This window comes from Megascapheus bottae, chromosome 37 (genome assembly GCF_031878675.1).
Source record: "Megascapheus bottae isolate mThoBot1 chromosome 37, mThoBot2.hap1, whole genome shotgun sequence".
In the NCBI taxonomy this organism is placed as follows: domain Eukaryota; kingdom Metazoa; phylum Chordata; class Mammalia; order Rodentia; family Geomyidae; genus Megascapheus; species Megascapheus bottae.
This window is the reverse complement of record NC_143545.1, coordinates 2,192,163-2,207,775: the sequence shown is the minus strand read 5'-3', so window position 1 is coordinate 2,207,775 and position 15,613 is coordinate 2,192,163. Positions and strand designations below refer to the sequence as shown.

Genomic DNA, 15,613 nt, shown 5'->3' with positions numbered 1-15,613 from the left:
ACCCAACAACAACAACAACAACGATGATAATAATAATAATAACTCCTCCGCTTCCTGACCTTATCAGGACAGAGGGCAGAACCTGGCACATTTATTCACTCATGTGTGATTTGGGGGCTTCATGTTTCTTCTTGGCCTAGAGGAGAGGAATGTGGGGAGGGGATAGCAGCGGGGCAGGTGGGGAGCCCCTGGAGTGTGGGGGTGAGGCTGATAAGACTGGGGCCAAAAAGGCCTGGGTTAAAAACTCATAGCTTTGCTGTTGCCATTTGGTATCTCACGCCTGGCCTTGGAGCCGCTCAGGAGGCTGAGATCGGAGGATCACAGATCGAGGTCAGCCTGAGCAGACAAAGCCAGGGGACTCTCAGATTCTCTCACGAATCAGCCAAAAGGCCAAGGTGGAGGCGTGGTTCAAGTGATAGAGCGTCAGCCATGAGCCAAAGAGCCAAGAGAGAGTAGCTCAGGGGTAGAATGAATGAATGTCTATTGGCCAATCACAAGAGGAGAAAGGAGGGGAGAGGAGGGGAGGGGAGGGGAGAGAGGAAGGAAGGTGGAAGGATTTTGCCTATCATTTCCCTATGCAAAGGAGCATCAGAGTTATTCATTCATTCATTCCCTCATTTGTTGTTAGCAGGGCTTAGTGATCTGGGCGGGGGTGGTGGTGGCGGCACTGCACCACTTGAACCACGTCTCCAGCCTGACTTCATGCTGGTTCGTTCCAGAGAGACTCCAGGACTTTCCTGTCCAGGATGGTTTCGAACAACAAATCTTCCTGACCTCAGGGCTCCCAGCACCCAGCATTGTGGTGGCCTCAGAGGGGACCCCAGCCTTCCTTCCCTCCTTCCCTCCCTCCCTCCCTCCCTCTCCACAGCCACTGGGGACGCACAGACAAGTTCAAGAGGACACACGGGGGACTTTATTTACAAGAAATCGAGGGGGAACCTCTGGCTCTACCCTAGAGCTTTAGTGAACTCTATGTACAAATTTGGGGGGGCACCACGATTTAAATTACAACAGGATGGGGGGTAAGGGGGGGCTGCAGATTCTGGCTTGGGCCACAAGAGGCCTCTTCAGGGCTGGGCACTGTGGAGAAAACAGAAAAAAGGGGTGACAGGGGAGGGAGAAGGCAACCATTGGCGTGGAACATTCTAGAAGGCTGGGCAAAGCCTGAGACCCCTTGGGGCATCATCCACTGAGCCGGGCAGCACCTGGAGCCGGGCAGGAAGGAGACAGTGGAGAAGAAGCAGTACCATGGCCGCCGGAAGTGCCTGGCTGCTTCACTTCCTCTTCAGGGACCCTGAGCCCTTCTCCTTGTCGGCCGACCGCTGCTTCTTCACTTTCTCCTCCTTCTTGGCCTTCCGGTCCAGGTTCTCATACACGTCTTCCTTGTGTCTGCGGGAGGCGGGGTGGTAAGAGGCCACGGAAGCCGGGCGTGGTGGCTTGAGAGTCGGTGAGACTCTGATCTCCCATGAACCATCAGAAAATCAGAAGTGGCGCTGTGGCTCAAGGGGTAGAGCGCCAGCCTCGAGCTGAACAGCTCAGGGACCAGCGCCCAGGCCGCAAGTTCAAGTCCCACAACCGACCAGAACATACTATGAAAAGGACAATCAACGGAACTGAGCCTGAACTTGAACCCACAGCTTCCCCCGTCAGGAGGCGGGGGGAGCAGAGGTGCAGGGGGGGGGTCTCACCTGGAGGAGGTGCGGGACGCCTTGGCGTGGGCACTTTTCATGGCAGAAGGGTAGGTGATGTTGCCATACTCCGATTCCTGGCCTTTCCGGGACTGTGGGTGGTGGGAGGTCAAGTGGGAGGATAACAGGTGGGACCGGAGGAGAAGTAGAAGGGGGAGCCCCTGCCCTCCCCCAGGCCCTCCTCAGCCCCCCAGGCCCGCACACCTGCATGACCTCCAGCCTCTTCTTGGTGGTGTCAATAAACTGGGCGATAGCCATGTAGATGAACTTGTACTGAGCCTCCGTCTGGACCATGCCCGAGCGCTGCGCGCGCACCATCTGGATGGTCTTCTGAATGTCGATGTCACAGTCCAGCCCTGGGCAGAGCGGCTGGGACACGTCAGGCCCAGCCCCCCCGCCCCCGGCCAGGGTGCACCCCGCACTGCCTTTCCCCCACCCCCCGCACCCCCAGATCTCACCCTTGGCCAAAATGCTTTCCATCAGCATGTCAATGACAATGATGGTACCCGTGCGGCCAATCCCAGCGCTGCAGGCAGAGGGGGGCTTCCGGTCAGAGGACTGGGTGCCCCCCCACACCAGGAGCCCCCCCACCCCAGGCCAGGACTGGGTCCCAGCATCCTCGGCAAACAGAATCTGGGACCCCCATCTCACCCTCTCCCCAAAGCCAGGCCACTGGCAGCTCACGCCTGTAATCCTGGCTACTCAGGAGGCTGAGATCTGAGGATCGCGGTTCAAAGCCAGCCAGGGTGGGGAAAGTCTGTGAGACCCTTAGCTCTGGTGAATCAGCAAAAAGCCAGACATGGAGCTGTGGCTCAAGGGGTAGAGGACCAACCTTGAGCACAAAGAGACTCAGGGACAGCGAGCGCTCAGGCCCTGAGTTCAAACCCTACCACCGGAGAAAATAAACAAATCATAAATAAGCAAAAATAAATACAGGGGCTGGGAGTGTGGCCTCGGTACCACGTACATAGAAAAAAAGCCAGAAGTGGTGCTGTGGCTCACGTGGTAGAGCTCTAGCCTTGAGAAAACCCAAGGACAGTGCTCAGGCCCTGAGTTCAAGCCCCGGGGCTGGCAAAAAAAAGGTGGAAGTGGAGCCGTGGTTCAAGTGGTAGAGCACCAGCCTTGAGAAAACCCAAGGACAGTGCTCAGGCCCTGAGCTCAAGGCCAGGACTGGCACCAATAAATAAATACATTAAAAACTAATGCCTTTAGTACGTCTCTCTTTTTTCCTTTCCTCTCTCAGAAAGAAACAGCCTTGGGGCTTGAACTCAGGGCCTGGGCACTGTCCCTGAGCTTTGTCACTTGAAGGCTGGCGCTCTACCACTTGAGCCACAGCTCTACTCCTGGCTGTTCTTTTGTTTTTGTTTTGTTTTGCTTTGCTTTGGTGGCCCATTGCAGATAAAAAAAGGTCCCAGACTTTTCTACCCTGGCTGGCTCCAAACTGCCACCCTCCGATCTCAGCCTGTAGCCGGGATTACAGGCGTGAGCTGCTGTGCCTGGCTGTATTTCATGCTTCCTTGAACATGCATTTCCCCTTTTTTTTGTTCAGTCCCTGTGACAAAGCGAGGGTGAGGCCTTGGGTAGCCAGAGGTGGGGAGCCCAGCCACTGCTGAGGAGTGGGGGGGGGCCTTTCCCCCACACCCTCTGCTAGCACCCCTGTCTCTCACCCTCGGCCACACCTGGAAAGCTGGCGTCCGAGGCACGCTGTCATGTTTCCAACCCAGATTGTCAAAAATACCCTCCCTCCCCTTACCACTTCCTTCTTGTAGTATCTAAATAAAGCCCAGAGAGAGTGCAGAAAGTGTGTGAATGGAGGGTGGTTTCTTGGGTACCAGCCTGTCGGGGGGGTGGAATGAAGCTTGACCCCCCCCAAGTCTGCAAAAAAAAGGCACCTCCAAATTCAGGCTACCTCCTTCTGGCCAGGCACCTGTAACTCCCGCCTATCATGGCAGCTCCTCGGGAGGCTGAGATCTGAAGTTCAGGTTCAAAGCTAACCCCGGGCAAATCAATCTATTCATTCCCTTGTCTCCTTTTCTTTTTTTTTGTGGTCGGTCACAGGGCCTCGGTGTTGCCCCCGAGCTCTTCAGCTCAAGGCTTACTGCCCTACCCACTGAGCCACAGCCCCATTTCCAGAGAGAGGAGTGGCACGGACTTTCCTGCCCGGGCTGGCTTTGAACCTCCATCCTCCTAGCTCAGCTACTCCCGAGCAGCGGGGATGACAGGTGCGAGCCACCGGCATGGGACTCTGCAGTGTGGAAGACTCACCTGCAGTGCACCACGATGGGCCCTGCGTGGGGCAGACTCTGCTGCCGCTGGTTGATCTGGTCCAGGAAGCTCAGCACCCCTCCAGGCTCGCTGGGCACCCCGTGGTCAGGCCAGCTCAGGTACTGGTAGTGCCAGATCTCCCGAACCAGATTCCCCTAAGAGCAGAGAGGCCCCATCAAGGCCCCTGCCCACCCCCACCCCCGGGAGGTAAGGGCGGTGGCGGCGGGCACTCACGTTGTCCAGGGGTGACACCTGCAGGGTTCGGAGCTTGTACTCGGGCAGGTCCTGTTCTCCACAGTTGACCACCGAATAGAGGCTGTACACGCGCTGGGTGCCCGCCTCCGGCCAGTAGGGGACACATTTGTTCTGCAAAGGGAGGGGGAACAACTGAGGCACGAAGGCCCCAGGCTGGTTGGAAGCCAGTGATGAGGACGGGGAGTGTGGCCTAGTGGTGGGGTGCTGGACTCGCATACATGAAGACCCAGGTGGTGCTGTGGTTCAAGTGGTAGAGCGCCATCCGCCTTGAGGAAAGCTCAAGGACAGTGTGCAAGGCCCTGAGTTCAAACCCCAGGACTGGATAGAAAATTCAAATAATAATAATAATAATAATACTAAGATGAAATCAAACGCATGCCATCAAAGAAACATTCACCAGACGCAGGGAAGCCCGCCTGTCCTCCCAGCTACTCAGAAGGCTGAGAGGGAAGGATGGCGGTTCAAAGCCAGCCCAGGGCAGGACGGGCCCTGAGACTCTGATCTCCAATGAACCACCAGAAAACCAGACGTGGAGCTGTGGTGCAAGTGGGAGAAAGCGGCGAGCGCGCATGCGCCCTGAGTTCAAACCCCAGCGGGCGTCCCGGGGGGCGTGGCAAGCCGCGCACGCGCACTAGGGCATGGGCGCCCCGTGCACATGCGCACCCGGGCACGCGCGCGCGCGCACACACACACACACACACACAGACACACACACACACACACACACATGCGCACTCGGGCACACACACATACACATGCATGCGCGCCTGGGCACACATACATACGTATGCGCACTCGGGCACACACACACACACACACACACACACACAGGCACATGCATGCGCACTCAGACACATATACATACGCATGCGCACTCGGGCACACACATATACATACGCATGCGCACTCGGGCACACACAGGCACACACATGCGCACTCGGGCGCGCACAAACACACACGCACACGCACACACACACGCATGCGCACTCGGGCACACACACGCATGCGTACTCGGACACACACATACTCGTGCATGCGCGCCCGGGCACACACATACATACGCATGCGCACTCAGGCACACACATATATACATACGCATGCGTGCCCGGGCACACACACACACACACACACACACACACACATACATACACACAGGCACACACATGCGCACTCAGGCACACATACATACGCATACACGCCTGGGCGCACAAATACATATGCATGCGCACTCGGGGGCACACACGTAGATACGCATGCGCACAGACATACACATGCGCACTCGGACACACACGCATGCGCACTCGGGCACACACACAGACACACGCATGCGCACACGCGCGCCGCCCCCTTACCCGGCCTTTCTCCACCTCCCGCGTGGTCATGACGACGACCCGGGAGTTTTCCTGCCAGATCATCTGCCAGAAGTCGTTGACCGTGGCCTCCAGGCAGCCCTGGCTGGCGATGTAGGTCTTGGCGTTCTCCTCCGGGCCCAGCAGCTGGTTCTGCAGGCGGGGACGGCGGGGCGCGGTGAGCCCGGGCGCTGCCTGCCCCGGGGTCCCCCGGCCCCCTGCACGGCGGGGAGCCCCCGCGCACCCGCACGTAGTTGGCGTTGATGTAATCTGCCCCGGGGATGTTGCTGTCGCGGCCCTGCAGGATCACCCGGCTGTGGTCAACTGTCCAGGGCAGAGCGGGGGAGTGGACGTCAGCGCCTCGCCGCCCCCGGGGGACCCCGGCGCCCCCTGGCCCAGGCCTGGCCCCCCCCGCAGCCACTCAGGAGGCTGAGACCTGAGGATCCCGGTTCAAAGCCAGCCCAGGTCGGAAAGCCTGGGAGACCCTCATGTCCCAGGAACCAGCAAAAACAATAAACGGGCAGGGGCGCCGTGGTTGAAGGGGCAGAGCGCCAGCCCGGGGCCAGACGAGCTCAAGGCCAGCGCCCGGAGGCCTCCGGGCCTGGCTCCCCTGCCAGCTTCTCGTTGCTGGGGTCTCCTTTCCCGAAGCCCCCCCAGGCCGGCTTCAAACCGGGGTCCTCCCAGCTCAGCCCCCCGGGAGGGGCTGGGATTAGGGGCGTGAGCGCCGGTGCCCGGCTGACTTGGGTGCTGTGAGGCGCGGTGCGGGGACCCTGGGGCCGGGGCTCACAGGGGAGAATGTTCTTGTAGCGATTCTTGCTCTTGTTTTCTGGCCGTTGCCCCTCCAGTCTCTGGTGCAGGTTTTTCACCTCCTGCTTCTGGAGACTCTACCAGGAGAGATGGGGGGGGGGGGGGGGCGTGGAAATGAGGCCGGGGTTGGGGAGCCACGGCCCTGCCCGGTTCTGCTTCTGATCTACCTCAAACTCCTGCCAGAAGCCCGCCTTGGCGGTGTCCTCCGACTCCTGCTTCTTGTTCAGTTCCAGCACTCGGTTCTCAATGTCGGCCGCGTTCACGCGAGTGGCATAATAAGGCTGCGAAGGACAGAGGCGGAGAGCCTGGGGATCGGGGTTCTAAGCCAGCCCCTCCCCAGGGAAAGTCCACGTGAGACTCTTTACCAACCAGCAGAAGAGAAAACACAACAACCCGAGGAGGCGCTGTGGCTCAAGGGGTAGAGCGCCAGCTTTGCAGGAGGAGAGTTCAGAGGCCGCTGCCAGGCTGTGAGTTCAAATCCCATGACCAACCAAAAGGAAAAGATGGCCCAGGAAGAGGATGGGAGGAAGGGAGGGAGGAAGGGAGGGAGGGAGGCCCGGGATCTCACCTGCCGCAGGTAGACGAACGCCCCCGAAGCCTCTTCAATGCCCATCTTCTTGAAGTGCTCCACCAGATCCGCCAGGCTGTCGAAGGTTTCTGGGCCGCCCACCGTGTAGCGCCCACCCTAGCAGAGGCGGAGGGGAGGCTGCAGGCCGGGCCTCCGGCCTCGGTCCTCCCTCCCTCGGCCTCCGCCCGCACCACCCCGTACCTGACACATGATCTTGATGTGCGTGACCCTGGGCGGGGACCCCGGGCCTGCCTTGGGCTGGTCACTGAGCACGGACAGCACGAAGTCGCCGGGCTGGCTGAGGCTCTCACGCACCAGAAACGTCCAGGACTCGCCCTTGGCCTGCAGCAGGGCCTCGGCCTGCGCGCCCGACATGTGTCCATGGTACCACCTGGAGGAGGCAGCGAGGGGGAGTCGGCCCCGGGGTCCCCCAAAGCTCTGAGGTACCTTACTCTCCAACCCAAGTACGGACAGGCCAGAGGAAAAGCCAAGCATGGCAGCGCACGCCTGGAATCCCAGCCGAGCGTTGAGTTTCCATCACAGAAAAAAAACCAAACCAAGAGAGGACCTGGGGAGAAGGGAGGCCTGGAACCCCACAACCAAGCCCTGGGCGGCTGAAGAAGCAAAGCTGAGGCTGGGAGCATGGCCAAGCGGTGCCGTGCTTGCCTAACATGTATGAAGGCCCTGGGTTCGATTCCTCGGCACCACATACACAGAAAAAGCTCAAAGTGGGGCTGTGGTTCAAGTGGTGGAGCGCCAGCCTTGAGAAAAAAGAAGCTCAGAGGACAGCACTCAGGCCCCGAGTTCAAGTCCCAAGACTGGCACACACACACACACACACACAGAGGAACTAATTAATTAATTAAAACAACACTCTAAGTAGAATCTGCAGCTGAAGCCTATATGGATTAAAACACACAAAAAAAGACAAAATCCAGAATATTTCCAGGAAGAGCAAGGCATCACTTGCACAGTACAGGCTCAGGCTGATGGAAAAGCAGAGAAGTGGAAGGAGCAGGACGGGGGGGGGGGGGGAAGAGGGGAAGAAGAGGGGGAGACCTCCAGGGGGACCCCACCGTCACCCCAACTTCAAGGCCAGAGGGAATCCAGGGTGGTGACACTACAAGGAGCTCAGGGTTCAAAAGAGCTTCGAGGACTCCTTTTTTGGGGGGTGCCAGGCAGAAAGCAGAAGTCAAAGGCTTGCGAACCCCCCCCTGGGCTGGGACACCCCCTCCCCAGGAGGAAGCAACAGCCCCACAGGAAACCACGTGATGGAAAAACCCACACACAGCTCGTGGGGACAGCCAGAAGTTGGGTTTCCTCAGCCTGGGGTCAGGACAATGGGGGGATGGACATTTTCCAACCGCAGGGGCCTGACCCCCCCGACACACACACACCCTGCACCCTCCCCACAGAGCAGGCTGGACCCACAGCACGCCCCAGGGCCACTCCCCCGTGCCTCTCCTGGGGCTTGAACTCAGGGCCTGGGCTCTGTCCTCTGAGCTGTTTTGTTCAAGGCTGGCGCGCTACCACTTGAACCACCCCTCCACTTCCTGCTTTGTGCTGGTTCATTGGAGATGCGAGGCTCATGGGGTTTTCCTGCCCTGGGGCTGGCTTTGAACCTCGATCTTCAGGTCTCAGCCTCCCGAGTAGCTGGGGTGACAGGCCAGCTACGTCTCTAAGGAGCAGGCCTGGGTCCTGCACCAGGAAGGGGTCTCAAGCCACAGGGAGGGAAGTCTCCATGCAAATGAAAGGCTGGCAGCAGGCAGCGAGCTCTCTGTCCACGGAGGGAATGGAGGGGGTGAGAGCCAGGCACGGCCTCTACCCCGGGCCTCAGGTCACCTCAACGATGTCGTAGGCCCCCCGTGGGTTTTGTTTTGTTGGGGGTCTGTCCATCTTGGGGTTTGAACCCAGGGCCTGGGCGCCGTCCCGGAGTTTCTCACTCAAGGCTGTGCTCTCCCCATCACCACTTCCTGCTGGTTCATTGGAAATAAGAGTGGGCTGGAACCACGATCCTCCTATCTCAGCCTCCTGAGTGGCTGGGAGGACAGCCGGGAGCCACCGCGCAGGCTCAGACGATGTCCCCCCCTTCCCCCGCCAGGTCCCAGCTGCTCCCCTGCTCCCCACAGCCCTGCCCTGGGGTCACCAGTCCAGAGGAAAGCTAGCAGGCCTGGATCTCACACAGGCAAAATGGAGGGACGGGAGCGTGGCTCAGTGGTAAAGGGCTCACCTAGCAGGCATGAGGCCCTGGGTTCAGGTCCTCAGTGACACACACACACACACACAGAAAAAGCCAGGCGTTGCGGGGTGCAGTGGCTCCCGCCTGTAATCCTAGCTACTCAGGAGGCTGAGATCTGAGGATCTCAGTTCAAAGCCAGCCCCGGCACTAAAGAACCTGTAGACAACTGGAAGTGGAATTGGGGCTCCAGGAGTAGGGCGGTAGCCTTGAGCTGAAGAGCTCAGGGACAGCGCCCAGGGCCCAGAGTTCAAACCCCATGACTGAAAATCAATCAAAAGCCAGGAGTGGGGCTGTGGCTCAAGTGGTAGAGCGCCAGCCTTGAGCACAAGAAGCTCAGGGACGACACCCAGGAGTGCAGCTCAGTGAAGTTGGGGGGGGGAGGAGGGAGGAGGGAGGGGAGGACGGAGGAGGAGGAGGAGGAGGCGGGGAGGGCGCACCGCTCGCTGGTGGGGTCGGAGCAGTTGAGCGGGTACTTGAGGTGGATCACGGTGCCGTCGCGGTCCTGCAGGATGCCATGCTGCTGCGTGTAGAACTCCACGAGCTCGGCCAGCGTGGCGAACTTCTCCCCGCCATACAGGTCGTAGAAGTCGCCCGAGTTCTGGATGCGGATGTGGGTCACCTGGTCGTCCACCCTGCAGGACGGCGGGACCGAGCCCCCCCATTACTTCTCCCTTTAATCTGTGCCGGTCCTGGGATTTGAACTCTGGGCCTGATCGCTGCCCCTGAGCTTTTTCCCTCAAGGCTGGCGCTCTACCATTCGAGCAATGCCTCCAGCCCAGGCTGGCCTCCACCCGCGGTCCTCACACCCCGGGCCTCCCTGCAGGGCCTACCTCACCGACAGCGAGAAGTCTCCCTGGTTTTTACGGCTGGGCCGAGCCAGGAAACTTCCGTTGACACCCCGACTTTTAAGCAGGGCCTCGGCTTCCAGCCCACCGAGGTCGCGATGGAACCACCTGAGAGGAGCAGAGCAGGGGGGAGAGGCAGGGATGGAACCCCAAGGGAGGAACTCCCCCACCCCCGGCTCCCCAGCCTCCTGCCTTGGGGAGGGGGGGTGGCCCCTGCCCTTACCTCACCATCCTGGAAGAAAGGTCTGCAGGGAACCAGGACCGAGAGCTGCAGCTGAGTCCCCGACCAGCCAGCGAGCACCCCAGGGCTCGAGCCCAGCTCCCCAGTGCCTGCCTCGGCCCCTTCCTGTCCCGCCCACCCGGAGGGGAACTCGGCTGGTAACTTCTTGTTTCGGGGCCTCAACCAGAAAAGGGTGGCAGGGGTGGGGGAGGGGCCGGGCTCAGAAAGTTCTGGAGCCTGGCACAGGGAGGGAGGGGACGGGAGGGGGGGACAAGGCCACCGCTAGACCCCAGAAATAGTGAAGCCTCTCCCCACCACACAGCGGGTGACACACGCCTGTCATCCCCGCAACTCGGGAGGCTGAAATAGGGGGATCAGGGTTCTGAGCTCACGCCAGCCATCTCTTCCTCCACCAGCGGCAGCTGCCAGGACACCGGCAGCCAATGACAGTGACCAGGCGTTTGCAGGAAGATGGCATAGATGTGTTCCTCAACGCAGATGCAATCCTCTGCCTGCCTGCCTGCCTGTCTGCCGGCTTGTCTGCCTGCCTGCCTGCCTGCTTGTCTGCCTGCCTGCCTGCCTGCTTGTCTGCCTGCCTGTCTGTCTGTCTGCCTGCCTGCCTGCTTGTCTGTCTGCCTGTCTGTCTGCCTGCCTGCTTGTCTGTCTGCCTGCCTGCCTGCCTGTCTCTGTGTGTGTCTGCCTGTCTGCCTGCCTGCCTGCTTGTCTGTCTGCCTGCCTGTCTGTCTGCCTGTCTGTCTGCGTGCCTGCACACAAGTGCTTGCCAGTATCAGGCCTGGAACTCGGCCTTGCGTTGTTGATTGGCATTTTGTTTTGGTTTGTTTTGCACGTCCTGGGACTTGAACCCGGGGCCTTGGGTCGCTGTCTCTGAGATTTTCTACTCAAGGCTGGTGCTCTACCACTTGAGCCACAGCTCCACTTCTGTCTGGCTTTTTTTTTTTTAATGGGTCATGGGGCCTGGACGCAGTGCCCGAGCTCTTCAGCTCAAGGCTATCGCCCTACCCTTGAGCCAAGGAGATAAAGAGTCTCAGGTCCTTTTGTGCCTGGGCTGGCTTTGAACCATGATCCTCAGATCTCAGCCTCCTGAGTCACTGGGATGGCAGGCGGGGGTCCCTGGAGCTGGATGGAAAGAGACTCCTTTCCCACTAGCCGCAGTGGCTCTTGTCTGAAATCCCAGGAGCTCTGGAAGGAGAGGGAGGAGGGTCAACGGTTTGAGGCCAACCTTGAGCAAAACATGATGGAGACCCCGTCTCAAGCAACCAGCTGGGTGTGGAGCATGCACGCAACGTGCATTGTTACCGGGGAAGCAGAGGTGGGAAGGCTGTAGTCCAGACCCAACTTGGCAAAACCACCAGGCCCTGTCCTCCAAACCCTCAAAGCACCAAGGGCTGGGGCCGTGACCAAGTGACAGAGTCTGCCTGGGAAACACGAGGCCTTGAGTTCAAACCCCCATACTGGTGAAAAGACATCCTAGTTACTCAAGAGGCTAAGATCTGAGGATCACAGTTCAAAGCCAGCCAGGGCAGGAAAGTCCATGGGACTCTCTGTCTTAATAATCAGCCAACAAAAATGCTGGACTAGAGATTTGACTCAAGTGGTAGAGCACCAAGCTTGAGTGAAAAAGCTTAATCAAGAGTACACACACACACACACACACACACACACCCTGTTGTCACTGGTGTTGGGTTTTTTGTTCTCTACTTTTCTTTTACCAGCACCCTCCCCCAAATTTGCATGCTCTCATGACCACATTCCCAACTTTGACTAAAACGTTAGTTTGAACATTTGAACTCGCTGGACTCTGCCCTGGCTGTGCCAACTCAGCTCCACTCGGCTCCACCCAGGGGAGGGCAGTACCCGCTCTGGTCTCAGCTCCCCAGCCTTCAAAGTCTACAGCATCTTCTCCTGAGACATGTCCGGAGAAGCCAGGCCTGGTGGCACAGGCCTGTCGGCCCAGCTACTCTGGAGGTTGAGATCTGAGGATCAAGGTTCCACGCTGGGCAGGAAACTCGGTGAGACTCTAATCCACAGTGAACCACCAGAAAACTGGAAATGGCACTGTGGTCCAAGCGGTAGAGCACCTGCCTTTTGTAAAATAGCCAGATACAGCACCCAGGCCCAGAGTTCAAGTCCCACAACTGACAAAAGAAGAAGGAGGAGGAGGAGAAAGAGCAGGAGGAGGAGGAGGAGGAGGAGGAGGAGGAGGAGGAGGAAGCAGGCTCAAGGCAGCTGCTGGCCACACAAGAAAATACTGCTGGGCTGGGAATGTGGCCTAGTGGCAGAGTGCTTGCCTAGCACGCACAAAGCCCTGGGTTTGATTGCTTGCTACTATATACACAGAAAAAGCCAGAATAGTGCTGTGGCTCAAGTGACAGAGTGCTAGCCTTGAGCACAAAAGCTCAGGGACAATGCCCAGGTACTGAATTCAAGCCCCAGCACGCGCGCACACGCACACACACACACACACACACAAGTAACTGGACATGGTAGTATAGTTCTGAAATCTCAACTTCTCAGGAATCCCCGCTGCTAAGGAGGCATAAGTGGGGACTGGAGTCTGAGGCTGGCCTCTCAGGCAGAACGTGAGTCCTCAGGTGAGAAAAACAGCCTCAAGCCAAAATGGCTGTGGGAGGGATGACTCAAAGGTGAAACACCGGCCAACACAGAGCTGTGACTTTCAACTTCAGCAGCACAAAGAAGAGGGGAGGGGAAGGGTGAGAAATGGAGGCTAAGATGGGAGTTGGGTTGGAGTCCAGGTAGATAAGGCCAGCATAAGCACCAGCAAGAGATCTCCATCTCACAAACAAAAGCCCGGTGACGGTGGCTCACATCTCTAACCCCAGCTAATCAGGAGGCTGAGATCTGAGGATGGAGGTTCAAAGCCAGCGCAGGCAGGAAAGTCCGGGAGACTCTAATCTCCAATGAACCTGGAAAAACGTCAGCAGTGGAGCTGTGGCTCAAGTGGTAGAGCGCCAGCCTTGAGTCGAACAGCAGCTCAGAGACAGGGCCCCGGCACTGAGTTCAAACCTGAACCCACACACACACACACACAATGGAGAGAAAAAAGGAAGGAAAGAGGAGGAAGGGAGGGAGGGAGGAAGGAAGGAAGGGTTTCAGTGTCCGTTTTACATCACAGTTTTATTTTTGTTTGTTTTGTGCAAGTCCTGGGACTTGAACTCAGGGCCTGGGCGCTGTCCCTGAGCTCTTCAGCTCAAGGTTGGCACTCTACCCACTTGAGCCACAACACCCCCTCCAGTTTTCTGGTAGTTTCATTGGAAATCAGAGTCTCACCAGCTTTCTTACCCAGGTTAGGCTGGCTTTGAACCGTGATCCTCAGATCTCAGCCTTCTGAGTTCCTGGGTTGCCAGGCGTGAGCCCCTGGCACCCAGCTGGTCAGCAGAATCTGATGGTTCAAACAGTGGTAGGCGCACAGTTTGCACGTACCAGCTTTTAACACAGCATTTATATTATGTGCTATCTGCAAATGACCTCGAGTGTGTGTGTGTGTGTGTGTGTGTGTGTGTGTGTGTGTGCGCGCGTGATGGTACAGGGGCTTGAACTCAGAGCCTCGAAGTCTTGCTTGGCCTTTTCTGTTCAAGGCTGGCACTTTACCACTTTAAACCACCCCTCCACTTCCTGTTCTGTTTTGGACTAATGCATCAAGTTAGGATTTGTCTGGCTGGGCTGGTTTGGAACTGTGATCCCCTGTCATGGCCTCCTGTGTAGCTGGGACTACAGGCGTGAGTCATGGTGGTGATCTGACTACAGACACAGGTGCTAAGGTGATAGGCAAATCCACTATTCTCTAAAAGGGACTTAACACTGGCAGGTTCTGGGGTCCACTGGGGGTCCTGGGGCCCCATCTCCATGGATAGTAATTAGAGATAACTTTATTGTTAATTTATTTTTGTGCCAGTCTGAGCACTTTCCCAGAGCTTTTGCCCAGCAGGTTAATGGTCCGCTGCTTGAACCACAGCTACACTTCCAACCTTTTTTCTTTTTGGTAGTTTTTGGGTGATAAAAATCTCACGGAGAGGAGTGCCCGTGGCTCCCGCCTGCCACCCAGCCACTCAGGAGGCTGAGATCTGAGGATCGTGGTTCAAAGCCAGCCTGGGCAGGAAAGTCCATGAGACTCTGATCTCCACTGAACCCCTAGAAAACCAGATGTGGAGCTGTGGCTCAAGTGGTAGAGCGCCAGCCTTGAGCTGAAGAGCTCAGGGACAGCGCCCAGGTCCCCCTGAGTTCAAATCCCACAACCATCACCACCAACAGCAACAGAATCTCATGGGCTTTTCTGGCCAGGCTGGCTTCGAACTGCAGTCCTCAGGCCTGAGGCTGCTGAGACACACCAGGCTGCAACCACACCCCATCCATCCATCCATCCATCCACCCATCCACCTATCCATCCATCCACCCCCCCCATCCATCCACCCAACCATCCATCCATCCATCCATCCATCCACCCACCCACCCACCCACCCACCCATCCAGTCTCAGCGGTGCCCGGGCCAGGGGACCAAGAACAGTGGCCGCAGCCTGGACTTCCAGCGGCTCAGGAGACCCAGATGGGAGGCCGGCTGGGCAGGAAAGTCCACGGGACTCTCCTCTCCCTCACCCAGCAGCCCGAGCCGAGCCGGGGTGTGTGGATCGAGAGGTGGAGCACCAGCGTGCAGAGAAAGCACAGGGACCAGATGCGGGCCCAGCATGCAGAGAAAACACAGGGACCAGGTGCACCAGGCGCGGGACGAGGTGCACCAGGTGCGGGCCCAGGTAACCCAGGTGCAGAATCCAGGTGCGGGCCCAGGTGTCCCAGGTGCAGAACCCAGGTGCAGAACCCAGGTGTCCCAGGTGCGGGGCCCAGGTAACCCAGGTGCAGAACCCAGGCGCGGGCTCAGGTGTCCCGGGCGCGGGGGCCGGGTGTCCCAGGCGCGGGGCCCGGGTGTCCCAGGCGCGGGCTCCGGGTGTCCCGGGCGCGCCCGGCGCGGACTTACCCGCGGGACAGCATCTCCCGAGGACGGGGGCTCCGGGGGCGCAGCCGGCTGGGCTCCGCGGAGGCCCGGGCGGGCTCGGGAGCTCCCGCTGCAGTCGGGCTGAGACTGAGGTCGGGGCGGGCGGGGCCTGGCGCGGCCTCCGGGAGGGGCGGAGCCGCACCTGGGCCGGGAGCGGCCGCCGGGGCTTCCCGGGGAGGAGCCCGCGCCGACACGGGCCGTGGGGTCAGCTCGTCCCCGGCCCGGGTGGACGGGAGTGCGGGGGTCCGGAGGAGGACGGGGGCCTGGGGATCCAGGGCGGATCCGGGGCACACGGAGCCCGGGCGGGGCGGGAGTCCTGGGGCCGGGGCGGGGTCGGGGCGGCCACCAGG

General features: G+C 59.2%; 1 protein-coding gene across 2 annotated transcripts; it reads right to left on the bottom strand.

Annotated features, from left to right (window-relative positions):
• Window positions 1-890: 890 nt before the first annotated feature.
• Window positions 891-15,259, bottom strand: Ptpn6 (protein tyrosine phosphatase non-receptor type 6). 2 transcript variants are annotated; one of them, XM_090325315.1, is made up of 16 exons: window positions 15,246-15,259; window positions 10,002-10,124; window positions 9,609-9,803; window positions 7,134-7,323; window positions 6,933-7,049; window positions 6,532-6,645; window positions 6,345-6,441; window positions 5,802-5,881; window positions 5,561-5,710; window positions 4,188-4,319; window positions 3,954-4,108; window positions 2,147-2,214; window positions 1,893-2,044; window positions 1,689-1,780; window positions 1,248-1,389; window positions 891-1,080 (listed from the first exon to the last, which is right to left on the bottom strand). In XM_090325315.1, the coding sequence occupies exons 1-15, from the start codon at window positions 15,257-15,259 to the stop codon at window positions 1,275-1,277; spliced, it is 1,794 nt and encodes a 597-aa protein (XP_090181441.1). In that variant the 3' UTR covers window positions 891-1,080; window positions 1,248-1,274. The 2 variants fall into 2 exon arrangements, with proteins under 2 accessions (XP_090181441.1, XP_090181442.1); XM_090325316.1 differs by lacking the exon at window positions 15,246-15,259 and adding an exon at window positions 10,240-10,477.
• Window positions 15,260-15,613: the final 354 nt, after the last annotated feature.